Raw genomic sequence first — 19,867 nt, 5'->3', positions numbered from 1 at the left:
AGGTCAGTGTAGGTAGGTCAGTACCATCAGTGTAGGTAGGTCAGTGTAGGTAGATCAGTGTAGGTATGTCACTACCGTCAGTGTAGGTAGGTCAGTGTATGTAAATGTCAGTGTATGTAGGTCAGGCAGGTCAGTGTAGGTAGGTCACTACCATCAGTGTAGGTAGGTCACTACCGTCAGTGTAGGTAAGTCACTACCGTCAGTGTAGGTAAATGTCAGTGTATGTTGGTCAGGCAGGTCAGTGTAGGTAGGTCAGTACCACCAGTGTAGGTAGGTCAGTGTAGGTAGATCAGTGTAGGTAGGTCACTACCGTCAGTGTAGGTAGGTCAATGTATGTAAATGTCAGTGTATGTAGGTCAGTGTAGGTAGGTCAGTACCGTCAGTGTAGGTAGGTCACTACCGTCAGTGTAACTAGGTCAGTGTAGGTAGGTCACTACCGTCAGTGTAGGTAGGTCAGTACCATCAGTGTAGGTAGGTCACTACCATCAGTGTAGGTAGATCAGTGTAGGTAGGTCACTGTAGGTAGGTCACTACTATCAGTGTAGGTAGGTCACTATCGTCAGTGTATGTAGGTCACTACCGTCACTGTAGGTAGGTCACTACTGTCAGTAGGTCACTACCGTCAGTGTATGTAGGTCAGGTAGGTCACGGCCCAGCCAAAAAAAAACAGCCTGCGTCACGTGTACACGTCCCAACCCTCCCCCCCCCCCCCCCCTTTTCCGGCGTTGGACTTCGGGCTGAAGCCCCTGGTCTTTTTGCCACCTAGCAACGCCCCTGGTTGGCAGGCTATAAGTGATCTTTCACCCCCACAACTCAAAGCACAAAATAAAGCTAAACAAGGTGGTAAATATAAATCTTTCATTAATAAGACCGCAACATTATAATAATTTAAACACAAGCCCATCAACACCATAAGAGCACTAAACAGGCTGCAGCAACACAACACAGGCTCATAGTAGCGTTTTCACATGCCTTTCTGTGACCACCACATCTGGCAACACTATCCCAACAAATGAACTATAGGAAAATGGCGTGAGAGGTATGATCTGTTGCTTTGTGTCATTCAATTTGGGATAAAAAAGGGTTAACTCATTATAGGTACTTATAAAGTGCCATCAATTTACGTATTTACATATACATTGTACATTCACATCGGTCCCTGCCCTCAAGAAGCTTACAATCTAAGGTCCCTAACTCACATTCATACATACACATATTATATGAATAAACATTAGCATACCCCTGAACCAACATTAGAAGATAGAATGAGATACTGGGTATGAATGCAGAATTATCATCTTAGTGCAAGAAGTCATATGTCCTCAATTTATTTCTTCACAGGAAACACTCTGAGACCCTTTCTTGATACCAATAATGAAATCTACTGTCACAAGTTTACTAATGCATTGGAGTACTGAAGCCATCAATTGGTATTTGCAAGACACTGATTCAAGACCTGTCTGGGTTATGTCTACTGGCTCTTTGCTTTTTAATGCATCAATGCATTGCTTATATACAAGTGGAAAACTTTCCTTCTTAGCTTTGTAGATATGTTTGGGAATACATAAGAGGGCTTCTCCAAAAACAGTACAAACCATTGCGAGCTCTGCCTCCTGGCACGTTTTGGCAAAATTATGGAGATGATGACGCAATAACATTTCAAATACCCCCCTGCTTGGTAATACTAGTCCAATATTTGTAGATATAGTCTGCTTATGTGAATTGACATCTGCAGGCAATTTTGATATTGATTTAAAACTCACTGAACACCTTAACCATTGTGCAGGTTCTGCTTCCACTGCTTGCTGAATGCTTTGTTCTGGCTGATGTAAACACATATGAATACCTGTACATAACTGGGAACATGTTCTTAAGCTGTATGTTGGTTCTGGTAATGTTGGTTCTGCAATGTCTCCTGGTACATTGCATGTGCACTGCATAGGAGTGTATTGATCCATTCTTTGCAGATGGCAGTCAGAACAGTCTGAGTCATTCTGGCAATTGCTACAAGTTACTCTTTGTTCTTCCACCGACACTCTTCTATTGGGTAAACAAAAGTCTGGGTTATTTAGTGGCAGTTCCCAGCTGGCATCTACTGGCTGGAATAACTGTTTAAGCATTTTAAAAGCACCATGAAAAGAAGAAGCAATCTGCTCACTCAGACCTTTGACGGGCCCATACAACACAATGCTGTGTGGCTTGAAGGCCAATGAACCACTGAAAACAAGATGTACATACTTTTTGTCGCCAATTAAAATGGGCTGACAAGTCTTTACCAGGAAAAAGTTATTCTGAAGATGATCACTGAGCACTGTAGACACAGGCGTCACCCCAGCGGCTGTGCAAAGCAGATCAATCTCTTCTGATGGTATACATTCTACTATAGATATGCCATGCAGTCTAGCATAGAAAGAAACCATTTCATGTTGTTTAACAACGGATAATATCAGCTTGATTTTTTTAATCTCAAATTGCTTCATTATATTTTCAGTCCTTTGCTCCAGATACTGCTGGGAAATGTGTAGCTGAATCTGTGAAGAAACAACAAAGCCTATGCCTGATGCAGAAAGAGACTGATGGATCTGATCTGTCACTATAAGCGCTTGCAGGTCTCCCTCTACTGGACAGTATACAGAAAAATCTCGGTGAAGTACCAGGCCTGGCAGAATCCTGGAATTTTCAACTGAAAATCCTGGAGCTTGTGTGTGAAGCTCAGAGAAGAATTTGTCCACAAAGCTCATTACTTCCGGAATGTCATCAACACAAGCTAAACATTTAAATAGATAATCACAGGTCAGTTTACTAAGGAAACTCTGGTTGTTACATGTATTTCTTCCACAAAAGTATGTATCCAGTGTTTGTTGCAGAGAAGCTCTGCACAATGTAACGTTTCCTTTCTGGTTTGTGTACATGGAAAGAAAGTGTGGTCGTAGGCACTTTTTTATGATAGGCTCCAGAACTGTGGTCTGGAAAATCAACAGCATATCGCTTATTCTTCTTAACATCTGACATTTACTTTTATATCTCACTTTCCCTGTCGAATTCCCAGATAAAATTAGGTCCTCGTTTTTATCAGTTGTTCTCTGGATTTCTCTGAGGAAAGCACACAGCAGTAAAACAAATGATTTCACGCCATCTCCGGTAACACTGTAATGATTGGAGGCACACTTCACAATTATTCTAAGGAAAAACAAAATCAAAACAGGTAACTTTGCATGTGGTTATTGTATGTGAATAAAACGTTTTTCTTTATGCATCATCCATCTTCAGTCTCAGCAATATAATATATCATATCATTTATTATAATAAATATATAATACACATAACAGCAAAAGTAGAAAAGGAACCAATGGACTGAATTCAAATGGCCAACAATACAGAACACAATATAATGGTATGTGACATAAAAGGGTCTTTCCCTTTTTATAGATTCTGCTGAATTAAAGTGCAACGTTTAGTCAGAAAATTAAAGTGATTGTAAAGTCTTGTTTTTTTTAAATTTAAAATAACAAACATGTTATACTTACCTGCCCCGTGCAGTGGATTTGCACAGAACAGCCCGGATCCTCCTCTTCTCGGGTCCCTCTTCGGTGCTCCTGGTCCCTCCCTCCTGTTGAGTTCCTCCACAGCAAGCAGCTTGCTATGGGGGCACCTGAGCCGAGTCACAGCTCCCTAGGTCCATTCAGACACGGAGCCGTGGCCCTGTCTCCTTTGTCTCCTGATTGGCTGGCTGACTTTGATTGACAGCAACGGGAGCCAATGGCGCCACGCTCCTGTCTCAGCCAATGAGTAGGGGGGTCCCAGGCAGCCAAGACACTCCTACAACATCGCTGGATCTTGATGGTCCACAGGTAAGTATTAGGGTGGCTGAGGGGGGCTGCTGCACACAGAAAGCTTTTTATCTTAATGCATTAACCACTTCAGCCCTGAAAGAATTTACCCCCTTCCTGACCAGAACACTTTTTGCGATTCGGCACTGCGTCGCTTTAACTGACAATTGCGCGGTCGTGCAACGTTGTACTCAAACAAAATTGATGTCCTTTTTTTCCCACAAATAGAGCTTTCTTTTGGTGGTATTTGATCACCTCTGCGGTTTTTTATTTTTTGCGCTATAAACAAAAAAAGGGCCACAATTTTGAAAAAAAAAAAAAAAAAAAAAAAAGCATAATTTTTTTACTATAATCTCCCAAAAATATATAAAAAAAACATTTTTTTCCTCAGTTTAGGCCGATATGTATTCTTCTACATATTTTTGGTTAAAAAAAAAAAAAAAAATTCGCAATAAGTGTATATTGATTGGTTTGCGCAAAATTTATAGCGTCTACAAAATAGGGGATAGATTTATAGCATTTTTTTTTTTTACTAGTAATAGCGTCAATCTGCGATTTTTATCATAACTGCGACATTATGGCAGATACATTGGACAATTTTGCTTCCAGCAGCACATCGTGCTGTGAGGGGAGCATTCAACTGCTTCACATCCAGGGCCGGAAGCTGCGGTATTTGGCATAGTTCAAGAAAAGAGTCAATTTCTTCTATAGTAGGTGAGACCTTAGAGGAGTACACATCAGCATAGAAATCTCTAAACGTGGATAGAATATCTGCGTGAGAGGAAACCAGGGTCCCCGAGGAATTAGTGATTGCCTCTATATGGGACGATCCCTTCTGCGATCTCACCATCATAGCAAGCATATGGCCTGTGGTTTCCCCTTCCTCAAAATATTTCTGTTGAAGGAAGAACCTTTTATTTTCCGCTTTCGTTAGGACCAAATGCTTAGCTATGTGTTGAGCTTCATGCCAAATTTTCTCAGTACGTTCAGAGGGGGAGTCAACAAAAGCAGACTCGGCCCTCTCAACTTCCCTTAGCACAGATTGCTCCCAAGTCTTGGTCCCGGTCTTGATGGCACTGATAGACTTAATGATTTGGCCTCTTAAATAGGCTTTTAGTGTATCCCAGAAAATTCCAGGACTAGCCATAGGTTTGTTGAACCTAATAAATATAGTCAGGTTGTTGTAAATAGGGTCAGGGTTAGGAAAGAGTGACAACCAAAATGGGTTGAGTTTACAGCAAACCCACTTGGATACTCCAGACGTTAGGATCTCTATACACAGGGGGGAATGGTCAGATATTCTTCTTGCCTCGTAACGTGAGGAAGTTACAATGGACAATTTTGACACATTTTTGGAACCATTGGCATTAATACAGCGATCAGTGGGATTAAAAATGCATCGCTTACTGTAAAAATGTCACTGGCAGTGAAGGGGTTAACACTAGAGGGCAGTGAAGGGATTACCTGTGTTCCCTGGGAGGTGATTATAACTGAAGGGGGAGGGACTAACTACAGTAAGTGACAGATCGTGGTTCCTAGCTAATAGGAACACACGATATGTCACTCCTGTCGAAACAGAACAGGGAAGTGTGTGTTTACACACACTCGTCCCTGTCCCGTGTCTCCTGGTCACGGTCGCTCGTGGCCGACGGTCATCGTGACCGTTGGCCATGAGCATCGGCACCCCCGCTGTGCAGTGGGCGTGCGCCTGCTATCCGGACCTCACGAGATCACGTACAGTAACATGGTTTCATGCAGGGGAGCCAACCTGCTGCAGTAAAACTGCGGCGGCTGGTCCGGGAGCGTTTAGATTAAAAAAACTTCTGCCTTTACAATCACTTTAAAGGAGAGGTAAACCCTGATGGGTTTGACTTCCTTTTTAGTATCCTGAAAAGTAAAAACATAATGTGCTAGTATGCATCACATACTAGCACATTATGTCCCACTTACCTGTAAACGAAGCCCATGATGTCCCTGCTGGAGGCTGCATCTTTGCCCCTCTTCCTTCCGGGGGCCGCGGACTCAGGCTCTGTGACTGACCGGAGTTGCGTGATGTCACTCCAGCGCATGCGCCGCCAGTCACGGCACTCGCTAGTGTAGAAAACGGCACAGAGGGCCGTTTCATCACTGCGCATGCGCTGATGACATCACTGGCGCACTACAAGGTAAATGTCTCCTAAATAGTGCACGTTTAGGAGATAATTACTGTACCTATAGGTAAGCCTTTTTATAGGCTGGTTATAGGTACAACTTTCGCATTGGGGGTTTACAACCACTTTAAGTCCTGCTAGATCACTTCAGGCTGGCCCATTTTGCAGGTAGTGATATGTAGAACATAAAAAACTAGAAAAGGTACAATTTCTGGGGAAATTGTGAAAGTGTTCTTGCCTCTACAACTGGAGTGGGCGGAGTAACTGGGTGGGGTGGAGTGGCTTGAGTAACTGTGAAAAGTGTTAAAAAGCTTAATATTTTAAAAAGTATAAATAGTAGTAAAAAAGTTCCATCATTCGCTGAAAGAGCTGAACATTTTTTTCAAAAGTAATTTTTTTTTTCAAAAATGAATTTTTTTTAATCAAAAATGATTTTTTTTTCTTCAAAAATGATTTTTTTTTTCAAAAGTAATTTTTTTTTTCAAAGGTAATTTTTTTTTTCAAAAATGAATTTTTTTATTTCAAAAATAATTTTTTTTTCGAAATTATTATTTTTTTTAAAGTAATTTTTTTTTCAAAAATAATTTTTTTTTTCAAAAATATTTTTTTTTTTCAAATATATTTTTTTTCAAAAATAATTTTTTTTTTAAAAGAAATTTTTTTTTCAAAAATATTTTTTTTTTTCAAAAATAATTTTTTTTTTTTCAAAAATATTTTTTTTTTTTTTCAAAAATGATTTTTTTTTTTTCAAAAATGATTTTTTTTTTTTCAAAAATTATTTTTTTACTTTTTTCAAAAATTTTTTTTTTTTTTACATGGGGCGGTCATAATGTTTTGGCTGATCATGGGGTGGTCATAATGTTTTGGCTGATCATGGGGTTGTCAGCTTTTGTCACTTCCCACTCTAGTTTTGAACATTTCGCCATTCATTCCTATGGGACCAATTTCGCCGCAAAAACGTCATTTCGTGGACCATTCGGCAAAACATTCCACAAAGTAATAACACACCAATCGGGAACAATCCGCTCGTTTCGGTATATTATTTGTCTCTGTAGTGTGAAAACTGTGGGAGGAGTCTACAAGCATTATCAAGTCTAGCAGATGAAGTCACATGCATTTGGAGTGTCTCAGCATCTTGTGTTTACAACCACTGTTTCCTAGCAACGCTCATGCCCTGTTTATGCTTCCCAAATACTGCTTCATCAAAACTGCCCCATCAGAATTACCCCATCAAAACTGCCCCATCATATTCCTCTATTATAAATCAGTACATGGTGTGTCTGTCCCCTCCCCCGGGCTCTGTAATCAGCTGAGATGCTCCAGCCACCTCCCCCCTGTGTATAACAGAAGCTTTGGTAACCATGGCAACAAAACAAACACTAACAGTACACTCTGATTAATGGCTAAAATTTCCTGAAATGACCTCTAAACAAATGGCCGTATTTTAAAAACTATACATCCTACAGCGAAGATCTTTATATTGTGAGAATCACAAGACCCAGACCTAGATTTTGATGTATAGTATGTCTCTGAAATATTAAAAATGAAGGCACAGTCGCAGTTTAGAAATTGCCCTTCAAATTTGGAGGGGGCTAGAGTGTAGTTTCAATGAATGTCAATGGACGGCGTGAATTGCAAACAAATGGTCATATTGTGAAAACTATCAGGACTATGGCTTAGCCGTGGACATGTTTAGTGGCAGCAGGGATAGCTGAACGTTTTGATATAAGATTTGTGTAGGTGGGCTTGAAAATGAGGGAGTGGCGGCAGTTTAGAAATCATGTTCTGATTTTCCAGCTTTTGTCATCTCCCACTCTAGTTTCCCCATTCATTCCTATGGGACCAATTTCGCCGCAAAAACGACGATATTTCGTGAACCATTTGGCGAAACGTTCCACAAAGTAATAGCACACCATTCGGAAACAATCCGCACGTTTCGGTATATTACTTGTCTATGTAGTGTAAAAACTGTGGGAGGAGTTAGGGTGGTAAATTTGGCTATAATAATAAGAACTAGAAAGGGTACAATTTCTGGGGAAATTGTGAAAGTGTTCTTGCCTCTACAACTGGAGTGGGCGGAGTAACTGGGTGGGGTGGAGTGGCTTGAGTAACTGTGAAAAGTGTTAAAAAGCTTAATATTTTAAAAAGTATAAATAGTAGTAAAAAAGTTCCATCATTCGCTGAAAGAGCTGAACATTTTTTTCAAAAGTAATTTTTTTTTTCAAAAATGAATTTTTTTTAATCAAAAATGATTTTTTTTTTTCAAAAATGATTTTTTTTTTCAAAAGTAATTTTTTTTTTCAAAAGGTAATTTTTTTTTTCAAAAATGATTTTTTTTATTTCAAAAATAATTTTTTTTTCGAAATTATTATTTTTTTTAAAGTAATTTTTTTTTCAAAAATAATTTTTTTTTTTCAAAAATATTTTTTTTTTCAAATATATTTTTTTTTCAAAAATAATTTTTTTTTTAAAAGAAATTTTTTTTTCAAAAATTTTTTTTTTCAAAAATATTTTTTTTTTCAAAAATATTTTTTTTTTTTTTCAAAAATTATTTTTTTACTTTTTTCAAAAATATTTTTTTTTTTTCAAAAATATTTTTTTTTTTTCAAAAATATTTTTTTTTTTTACATGGGGCGGTCATAATGTTTTGGCTGATCATGGGGTGGTCATAATGTTTTGGCTGATCATGGGGTTGTCAGCTTTTGTCACTTCCCACTCTAGTTTTGAACATTTCGCCATTCATTCCTATGGGACCAATTTCGCCGCAAAAACGTCATTTCGTGGATCATTCGGCAAAACATTCCACAAAGTAATAACACACCAATCGGGAACAATCCGCTCGTTTCGGTATATTACTTGTCTCTGTAGTGTGAAAACTGTGGGAGGAGTCTACAAGCATTATCAAGTCTAGCAGATGAAGTCACATGCATTTGGAGTGTCTCAGCATCTTGTGTTTACAACCACTGTTTCCTAGCAACGCTCATGCCCTGTTTATGCTTCCCAAATACTGCTTCATCAAAACTGCCCCATCAGAATTACCCCATCAAAACTGCCCCATCATATTCCTCTATTATAAATCAGTACATGGTGTGTCTGTCCCCTCCCCCGGGCTCTGTAATCAGCTGAGATGCTCCAGCCACCTTCCCCCCTGTGTATAACAGAAGCTTTGGTAACCATGGCAACAAAACAAACACTAACAGTACACTCTGATTAATGGCTAAAATTTCCTGAAATGACCTCTAAACAAATGGCCGTATTTTAAAAACTATACATCCTACAGCGAAGATCTTTATATTGTGAGAATCACAAGACCCAGACCTAGATTTTGATGTATAGTATGTCTCTGAAATATTAAAAATGAAGGCACAGTCGCAGTTTAGAAATTGCCCTTCAAATTTGGAGGGGGCTAGAGTGTAGTTTCAATGAATGTCAATGGACGGCGTGAGTTGCAAACAAATAGTCATATTGTGAAAACTATCAGGACTATGGCTTAGCCGTGGACATGTTTAGTGGCAGCAGGGATAGCTGAACGTTTTGATATAAGATTTGTGTAGGTGGGCTTGAAAATGAGGGAGTGGCGGCAGTTTAGAAATCATGTTCTGATTTTCCAGCTTTTGTCATCTCCCACTCTAGTTTCCCCATTCATTCCTATGGGACCAATTTCGCCGCAAAAACGACGATATTTCGTGAACCATTCGGTGAAACGTTCCACAAAGTAATAGCACACCATTCGGGAACAATCCGCACGTTTCGGTATATTACTTGTCTATGTAGTGTAAAAACTGTGGGAGGAGTTAGGGTGGTAAATTTGGCTATAATAATAAGAATAATATATATGTGAGATAACAGTAAGTGGTCTTGCTATGCAAGAACACTTAATAATATATATGTGAGATAACAGTAAGTGGTCTTGCTATGCAAGAACACTTAATACTAGAAAAGGTACAATTTCTGGGGAAATTGTGAAAGTGTTCTTGCCTCTACAACTGGAGTGGGCGGAGTAACTGGGTGCAGTGGGCGGAGTAACTGTGAAAAGTGTTAAAAAGCTTAGTATTTTAAAAAGTATAAATAGTAGTAAAACAGTTGAAGTCCCATCATTAGCTGAAAGAGCTGAACATTTTTTTCAAAAATGATTTTTTTTTTCAAAATTTATTTTTTTTTTAATGATTTTTTTTTTTCAAAAATAATTTTATTTTCAAAAATGAATTTTTTTGGTTCAAAAATTTTTTTTTCTTTAAAATAAATTTTTTTTTTCAAAAATATTTTTTTTTTTTTCAAAAATATTTTTTTTTTCTCAATAATATATTTTTTTTTTCAAAAATGAATTTTTTTTTTTTCAAAAATATTTTTTTTTTTCAAAAATATTTTTTTTTTTTTACATGGGGTGGTCATAATGTTTTGGCTGATCATGGGGTGGTCATAATGTTTTGGCTAATCAGGGGGTTGTCAGCTTTTGTCACCTCCCACTCTAGTTTTGAACATTTCGCCATTCATTCCTATGGGAAAAATTTCGTTGCAAAAACGTCATTTCGTGGACCATTCGGCGAAAAAAGTTCCACAAAGTAATAACACACCAATCGGGAACAATCCGCTCGTTTCGGTATATTACTTGTCTCTGTAGTGTAAAAACTGTGGGAGGAGTCTACAAGCATTATCAAGTCTAGCAGATGAAGTCACATGCATTTGGGGTGTCTCAGCATCTTGTGTTTACAACCACTGTTTCCTAGCAACGCTCATGCCCTGTTTATGCTTCCCAAATACTGCTTCATCAAATCTGCCCCATCAGAATTACTCCATCAAAACTGCCCCATCATATTCCTCTATTATAAATCAGTACATGGTGTGTCTGTCCCCTACCCCGGGCTCTGTAATCAGAGCTGAGATGCTCCAGCCACCTCCCCCCTGTGTATAACAGAAGCTTTGGTAACCATGGCAACAAAACAAACAGTACACGCTGATTAATGGCTAAAATTTCCTGAAATGACCTCTAAACAAATGGCCGTATTTTAAAAACTATACATCCTACAGCGAAGATCTTTATATTGTGAGAATCACAAGACCCAGACCTAGATTTTGATGTATAGTATGTCTCTGAAATATTAAAAATGAAGGCACAGTCGCAGTTTAGAAATTGCCCTTCAAATTTGGAGGGGGCTAGAGTGTAGTTTCAATGAATGTCAATGGACGGCGTGAGTTGCAAACAAATGGTCATATTGTGAAAACTATCAGGGCTATGGCTTAGCCGTGGACATGTTTAGTGGCAGCAGGGATAGCTGAACGTTTTGATATAAGATTTGTGTAGGTGGGCTTGAAAATGAGGGAGTGGCGGCAGTTTAGAAATCATGTTCTGATTTTTCAGCTTTTGTCATCTCCCACTCTAGTTTCCCCATTCATTCCTATGGGACCAATTTCGCCGCAAAAATGACGATATTTCGTGAACCATTTGGCGAAACGTTCCACAAAGTAATAGCACACCATTCGGGAACAATCCGCACGTTTCGGTATATTACTTGTCTATGTAGTGTAAAAACTGTGGGAGGAGTTAGGGTGGTAAATTTGGCTATAATAATAAGAACTAGAAAAGCTACAATTTCTGGGGAAATTGTGAAAAGTGTTCTTGCCTCTACATCTGGAGTGGGTGGAGTAACTGGGGGGAGTGGCTGGAGTAACTGTTATGTGGTTGGAGTAACTGTGGAAAGGTGGGCAGATGGGCAGAGTAACTGTGTGGAGTGTTTGTAGTGAGTAAAGACATTAGACATTACACTAACCAATTGATTGATCAAATTTAAAAAGTGCACAAGTGCTAATGATGTAGAAGGTAGAAATATCGGTAAATGACTTTGTTGGACACACACTTAAGGGTTACCAGGATTTATTCCGCCCCAGCCAAAGCATAGCACCTGACGGATTCGCGTCCCAAAATCAAGTGTGTCAAAAACAGTTTACACAGTGTACATATAATTTCAATATATTGCATCACAAGCGAACTGGCGGTATTTTTCCGTTATACATTGTATTAACATTTTGAACAGTCAACTTTTTGAACTTTTTGGATACAAGGCAATTCATTAAAGCATATACTTTAAACCCTTACAAATTTTCAGTTTCTCTGCAGTTTTGCTCCTTGCTGTTTCTTTATCTGTCTTACTAATCAGCAAGCAGGCTATAGCACAGGAAGGAGAGGGTGAGTGTGATGAGGACAGATGTCTGTGATGGATGGAGGGGAGTAAGTGAGTTCAGTGTCTAACAAGTACACCGAACATGAAATATAGAGAATGATTTTTAGCTAATTGTAAGTGGTCCCACATAACTAAAACTGACATAAAACTCACATAACATAAACTGACCCTCATTGCCACTTTATTATCTGTTTGATGACCACTGTCTCACAACCACTGTTTCCTGGCATCACTCATGCCCTGTTTATGCACTCTCTAAGCGTGTTTACAACCACTGTTCAAAACACAATACACAGGATCATGATAGCTGTAATAACTGTGCAGTACTCCTGACTGGAGACAGTGCTGCACCCTGGAGATGTAAATGTGATCCAACAGTGTGTTTTTTTCTGTGGTGGCTGCCCAGACCAGTTGAGTATATCCTCTTGAGTGAAGAAGGTCAGATATTGGCTTCTTTTCTCTGCACAGAAAATCTTCATTGAAATCTCCACAGAGTATTATAGGTTGGCAATCCATTATTTCCAAAGATTCCAAGAGGCCCAGCAGGTTAGTAAGGAATTGGTCAATACTGTAATCCGGTGGCCTGTAAACAACAGGGATCAAAGCTTGTACAGGGGACTCCAGTTTGACAACCAAGAACTCCAAGTCAGTCACATTGTGATGATACTGCTTTTCAAAGGCCTTGAAATGGTTTCTGACATACAAGGCGACACCTCCACCACTTTTACTTGCAATGTCAGGAAGGTTCGTGTACGAGAGGTGTCTGTTGCGTTTGAAAAGGTTGTAGCCCTCCAGCTGGAGACTTTCAGCAACAGAAGAGCCTGGGAGATGAGTTTCAGTGAAACATAAAACATCTCCAAGTGTCAACTCATGGTGAGATTTGATATCTTCAATGTGAGCTGGTAATCCTTCCGTGTTGTGATGGATAATTGTTAATGTTTGCTGTTTGTCTGTTGTCTGTAGAAACTTTAAGAGGGGCATAACACTTTCCAGTGATGCATTCTTCATTGAATCCAGGGAGGCTGTGATTTCAGGATCAGCAAAGATCTTCTTCTCATCAAAGTCGGTTATGTACAGTCCTTGCAGTGTAGTCGTTCTACTCAGAGTAACATAGGCCATTCCCGGTTGGAAGACCCGTTTCAATGAGACCACTACTGACTGTATCGACATCCCCTGACACTTATGAATCGTACATGCAAAAGCCAACTTCAGGGGGAACTGCCTGCGAACAACTCCTTTCTGTCTCAGGTTTTCCTCTACCCTTTCTATGTACACCAAGTTGTCAGCATCACAAGATGACTTGTTACGGTATCTCTGTCCTGCATTTGGATTGTCCAGCATAAGCCCAAGCTTGTTTACCGTAGTAGTACCATTCTCAGTCTGGATGATTATTCTTGCAATCTTGCCAAATGTCCCGTTAACAAGCCCGTCTTCTACATCAATGTTTCTTGTGATCATGATACGGGCACCTTCAGCTGCTTGCAGTGTGTCAATCAGATTGTCTTTGTGTCCTTTGAAAGGTTGGTGTTGCCTCAGCATCACTCCTGTCTTAGGGTCTTTTCTGTAATCGTCGGCATCTATGTTGGTGACGTTTGAATGGAGAACAGACACAGTTGCAGCATTATGTTTGTGAACCTCTTTGTTGGTGGCAAATATGTGTAGCACGTCATTAGGGCAGTGGGTGGGATCTGTCAAAGCCTGAGCAAGCAGAGCTTTGTCATCGTTGCTTAAGGTGACAGTCTTCTGCTTGACTCTGATTCTATTCAAAAGCTCAGCAAATGAAATGTCATCCTTCTGTCGCATGATCTCTGTCAGCGTGATCATCTGAAAGTTGTCTTTCCAGAGGTCATTGGTATTTTTCTCAAACACGCAGAGTGGCTTACTTTTTCCCAGCAGGGGGACCTGGTAAAAGTCTCCTACTGCTAGTACTGACATACCACCAAAAGGTTTCTTACTGCCTTTGATTTGCTGTAATCTCCAGTTGATGTAGGCAAACAGGGGCTTTGAAATCATTGACACCTCGTCAATAACAATGATCTCCGCATTTGACAGCTGTGCCCTCACTTCATCTATTAGATTTCCAAGTCCTTGGTAGGGTGGCTTCAAGCTTCTTGGCAACTTCAGCAGAGAATGTGTTGCCTGAAATGTTGAAAGCTGCTGTTCCTGTAAATGCAGTTAGTAAAACGCTGGGCATGGATATGTCTGCTTCCTCACGTAGTCTGGTAAGTTTACAGAGTATCTTTGTCGCCTCAGCATAGATGCACTTTATCAGGTGTGATTTGCCTGTCCCTGCACCACCAGTGACAAAGTAATAGAATGGGTCAGGATTTAGGCCACGCACACGGTTAGTGCACCAGTCACAAACTGAGTAGAATGTCTGAGCTTGTGTCCGGTAAGTTTCTGTACATTTTCCGAAGGAAATCAGGGCACATTTGTGGGGCCTTCACAGTAAGCGCAATTCCACCTGTTTGTTTGTGACGTGTATACTCCGGAACATCATCTTGTTCATTCTCATGAAGTGGCTCCCCTTCTTTGCGTTCCTCTATACATTTCAACCTATCCAACTCAGCTTCTGGGGCAAAGGTGTTCCAAGCATCTTCAACAGGGCCGTTTTTTACAAAGTCATCCAAGACTTGTTCCACAATTTTGTTGTGTTGTTCGAACTTCTTTTGGTTGCTGGTAACAATTGCAGACACTGCTCGGATTGCTTCTTCCCCTGGTAAGCTCACACAGGCGCCTTTGTAAAAATCCTGATGTGTTGGGAACCTTACAGTTTTCAGTGATGACTCTGAACGGTGGGGGAGGTAGAGTTTAAGCAGTCTGCCGTAGTAGTTCTCGGGGTCCTTCTTCTCTGAGAAGCGTGCGTACCTGATGATTGCAGGCTTCCCTCTCGTGCGTTTTTGAATCATTCCCATTTCATTCAATAGGCTGACACGCTTGCTGTCTTCCTTTTGCTTGCCATATTCCTTCTGCTTGCCATAGACAACCCTGTAATGGGATGCAAAGTCTGCCAGACACATGGACTCAAACTCTGGTGTTTCGAGTCTGGCTCTGTATTTGTCGACAAAACTCGTCATCGACACATTAAGAGAATCGGCAGGTTTGTTCTGCAATGCACTGAGCGGGAGACTCATTTTCAGTGCGTTGTCACCAGTTGGCAGAAAAACAACCTCACGTGAGCAAGACTTCATTCTCAGGCTGCACGTACGGGCCACAGACTCCTGGGCGCTGACCTCTCTGTGTTTTGAATAAGCCTGAAGAACCTCTTTCATTTCTTCTCGTTCTGTCGCTGTTTCTGGGCTCATTTCTTTGACTATTGCTTTGAGATAGTCACTCAGCCCCCGTTCTGGCTTGGATATGTAGGACAACATGTACATGATGCAACCATACTCATCAAGAATGTACTGGATGTCCATGTTGGCGTTCCAGGCCGTCAGCAAATGTGGATTGTAGTTGTTCACGCAGCAGTCCTTGACATCACGCTTCATTAGAATCACGCTTGAGGAGGTCAATGCCTGAATGTACGAGTTGTACTGATTCAAAGTCATATCACACTGTGCCAGTAGCTGTGACATGTCTTCAAGCTGCACTTTTGGGTTATTAAGCAAATCCCAGACTGGTTTCAGTTTGTTTTTGGCTGCTTGTGGTTTCATTGCACAATCTCCTTGTTCTACTGGCATCGGGTAAGTTATCCTCGTTTTTCTAATAGGTGGCTATGGAAATCCAAATCTGCATACTCTGTTACCTTTCTTGCATGATTTTGAATGAGACCTGCTGTGCATTTGAAGTTCTGTTACAAATCTGTGAAGTAAGGCCTGTTTGGCTTCATCAGGCAGCTGGCATGAGATGTTATGATCTATAAAGGCACACACCTTGTCATCACTGTCTTGTCCAAATATAGGAGCTCCTGCTACCCAACAGAGACAATGTATATGAGGGCTCCCTCTCGCCTGAAATTCAACCCGGTAAAAGTAATCGATAACTTCACCAATTGGCTGTGCAGGACCCAACAGCAGCTCTCGCATCAGAGCATCAACCCGTTTGTCAAACATGCGCATGGTGGTCACTGGGTTGCCTCGAAGAATGTCACACTTTTCAGCCCAGTCTAGCCCCGCAAAATCCACCTTTTGACCTCGTTATTACCTCTGGCCATCTGAATTCTGCAGCAGAGAAGGTAAGAAAAAATGTTGGCTTACCCAATTGTCTGACCATGGCTAGCAAATTCTTCAGATTTTTATCCCAGTAAGCTGGACTCCCTCTCAGTGGTTGCATGAACCTTGTGGCATCTCGGTTTCGCACCAACCTCTCAACCTCACACTTGTTCTGTAGCAGCTTATTGGATATTTTCCGTCCATCCCTGGTATTGGGTTTTCCTTTCCTTAACTGGATGGACATGCTGCTTTTGGCCATGTGTGTTTCTGTGACAAACTGCGCAAAGAAGAGGTAGCTTGTGTCTCTTGCAAAACGAGTATCAACACAAAAAAGCCTTGCATTGAAATACATGCTCGGGGACAGTTTGACTTGTCTTGCCTGGTCCAATGTATTCTGTCCAGTAGGGAACTGAACAGGGAAAGCCATTGCCTCAAGCCTAGGAACTTTAAAGAAGCTGACAGGTGTGTTTCCTTGTGCAGGTGCAATGCTGAATATTCCATCACCGTGTGTCAGTGCTTCCTCTCCAAGGTCAGATGGCTGCAAACAACTGTCTAGGCCAATTCCAGGTCTTAGTGCATCCTTCTCATCCTCTGCATTGGGAGGTTGTTGGTCATGGCCTTCCTGTTGCTCAGAAGCAGCCAGTAAACATGCAGACTGTACCTCTGATGGATCACAATTTTCGATGCGTTCAAGTATCTCCATCATTTCAGTTTCGTCACAACTGTCGAGTTCCATCCCATCATCATTATCATCATCATCATCAGCGATTGTCTCATCCACTCTAATTGAAATGTCACTGTAGTCGGGGTGTGTGTCAATGAGTTTTGACAGACCTGCTACTACATTTCCCATGTTGACATAATGAAACAGCTGGTGGCCTTTGTAAGTCAGACGTCTTTTCAGCTTCACTCTGTGTAACTGCGATCTTGGTAGAGTATTGACCGTGGTTTCCACCTCGGATGGTACACACACTACAGCGCCACGTATAGCTGCCTGTCGACCTTTGGGAAGTGTGATGATCTTGGCAAATGGCAGTATTTTGGCCAAAAGTTGTCTTTCCAGCACATTCAAATCGCAGAGCTCTGGGGGAATGGGCGCCAGCTCCATGTTGTTAGCCACAGCGATGGATGATTTGTGTCCTGCTTTTAAATGTGAATCACAGTTGTGACAAATCCATTCTTTGGTCAATTCATCTGGTACGGTGCATTGTTCAGGTCCTTGACAGTGATTGTTGCACACATGGACATATTTCCCTGTCAAACAGGCAGCAACAATGTGTAGATTCTTCTTGTAATTGCTGTGAATGCAATGTTTCACTTGGTTAGGGAAAAGGGTGCGATGACACATCGTGCACACAAATGTTGGCCCAGCTTTAAAGCATTCATGGAAAGTGGATATAGCTGTCTGCATTAGGCTGTTGTCCACTGGTTGACTGCATTCCCGCATGACACGAGTCCATCATCTGTATTTCATTCTTATTTTGAAGGCACATTGCATCTTATGGGTTATGCGAAAATCTGCTTGAGTTTGACGCTTCATTTTCATGTAACTCATGCAATGTTGCAAGTGACGTTTTCTGAAAGCAGGATCATTATGATATTTTCTGGTGATGTATTGCTTCTGCTTCAAGTTGAAATCGACATTTGTGGCATATTTTCTGGTGATGTATTGCTTCTTCTTCAAGTTGTAATCTGCATTTGTCGCATATTTTCTGGTGGTGTACTACTTCTGCTTCAAGTTGAAATCTGCATTTGTCGCATATTTTCTGGTGATGTACTGCTTCTGCTTCAAGTTGAAATCTGCATTTGTCGCATATTTTCTGGTGATGTATTGCTTCTGCTTCAAGTTGAAATCTGCATTTGTCGCATATTTTCTGGTGATGTATTGCTTCTGCTTCAAGTTGAAATTGGCATCTGTTGCATATTTTTGAATTATATATTCCTTCTGCTTCAACTTAAAATTAGCATCTGCTCTGTATCGGCTGGTGATGTATGTCCTTTTCTTATTGGTGACAGACATCTTTGTAGCCTTGGAATCACGCCTTCTTTCATTTCTGTGTCTTGTCTTCAGTTTTTGTTGTCTCTGTGCATTTAATTTGGAAAATGCCTTACTGTCCTTCCATATGCCCTGTGAGGATTTTGCATCAAGTGACCGTGGAGAATGCTTGCTGGCTGGGAATCCAGTGTGTTTTGCATCTTTGGTCATCTGAGTCACTTTGTTCTCCACATGCTTTGCATTATGTGGTTTGTCAGATTGCACCGGTGGGGACAGCAAACCATCTGACAGACGTCTTGCACGATGAAATGAGACTGGCATGAAGTCATACTGCAGTCCATCAATAGGGCCTCTGGTGTCTGTAAGGAGCAATTCATACAACTTATAAATCCTTGCCCCCATATCACTCAAATGTGTAAAAGTGATCATAACAGCTTTTCCTTTTCCAGTGGCAGGAAGTCCATCCTTATTTCGACTATGAGAATCAAACAGTCCATATCTCCCAGACTTGTCTCTGAACAATGCAATGCAATATGGCACTACTATAAAAAGTGCATGTGTAACATCTGCATTGAGGCACTGAAGTCTTGTGGAGAGGTCAACAAACCAACCTTGGTTGTCACCGTCTACCGTGGCTCTCATACATCCCGATAACACTGGAGATTTAACAACGTTATACTCATATTTGTCAGTGTTGAGTCTGAGGGGCACTTCTTCCATTGTCAAGTGCTGATGCTGATAGACATTTCTTTGTTTTAGCTGTTTTATTGTTGAGCCATACAAGCTGTTGCCCTTCTTCAGTATTTGATCAAGATCACCCTTTCTCACATCATCAAGCTCACTGTGGTATGCCAAAAATGTCAGAGCCATGCATGTACACTGTTTGTTCCTTAACCTTCCATAGCCATGATGACCCTGATGAAATGATGCCTGCACAGAAATCTCACTTGATACACATGGTTCTTGCATGCCATGGTTTTCAGAAGTGCCCATCACACTGTCACTGTGCTCTTGAACTTGACACTGAGTTGAACATGAAAATGACACCACAGGTTCACTATGTACCTCCTGGGCACATTCACTGTCACAAACCTCCATATCCACTATGCTGCTGTGGGGCTCCGGATCCAGTTTAGTCCAGTGTATCTTTGCAGCTTTAGATCTCTTTCCTTTAGATGGGATGATGATATTTGTGGAAGGAGCTATAATTCCCCTCAGAGCTTTGTTCGAAGAGCTATAATTCTCCTCAGAGTTGTGTGGGAGGAGCTATAATTCACCTCACAGCGGTGTGGGAGAAACTATAATTCCCCTCAGAGTTGTGCGGGAGGAGCTATAACTTCCCTCCAAGCTGTGTGGGAGGAGCTATAATGCTATAATTGTCCTTAGAGCTGTGTGAGAGGAGCTATAATTCCCCTCAGAGCTGTGTGGGAGGAGCTATAATTCCCCTCACAGCGGTGTGGGAGAAACTATAATTCCCCTCAGAGTTGTGTGGGAGGAGCTATAATTCTCCTCAGAGTTGTGTGGGAGGAGCTATAATGCTAAGCTATAATGCTATAATTCC

At 40.9% G+C, this 19,867-nt stretch overlaps 1 protein-coding gene across 2 annotated transcripts in view; it reads right to left on the bottom strand.

Moving 5' to 3' along the window:
- Window positions 1–747: 747 nt before the first annotated feature.
- The window catches only part of BBS10 (Bardet-Biedl syndrome 10), a 37,285-nt gene continuing 18,165 nt past the window's right edge, over window positions 748–19,867 (bottom strand). For both annotated transcript variants that reach the window (XM_073620014.1, XM_073620015.1), the window contains one exon: window positions 748–3,180. In XM_073620014.1, the coding sequence (XP_073476115.1) occupies window positions 1,323–3,180 (1,858 nt within the window). In that variant the 3' untranslated portion in view covers window positions 748–1,322. The remainder of the gene's footprint in view (window positions 3,181–19,867) is intronic.

Source organism: Aquarana catesbeiana, linkage group LG03 (genome assembly GCF_042186555.1).
Source record: "Aquarana catesbeiana isolate 2022-GZ linkage group LG03, ASM4218655v1, whole genome shotgun sequence".
NCBI lineage: Eukaryota > Metazoa > Chordata > Amphibia > Anura > Ranidae > Aquarana > Aquarana catesbeiana.
This window is presented reverse-complemented; position numbering and strand designations above follow the sequence as displayed.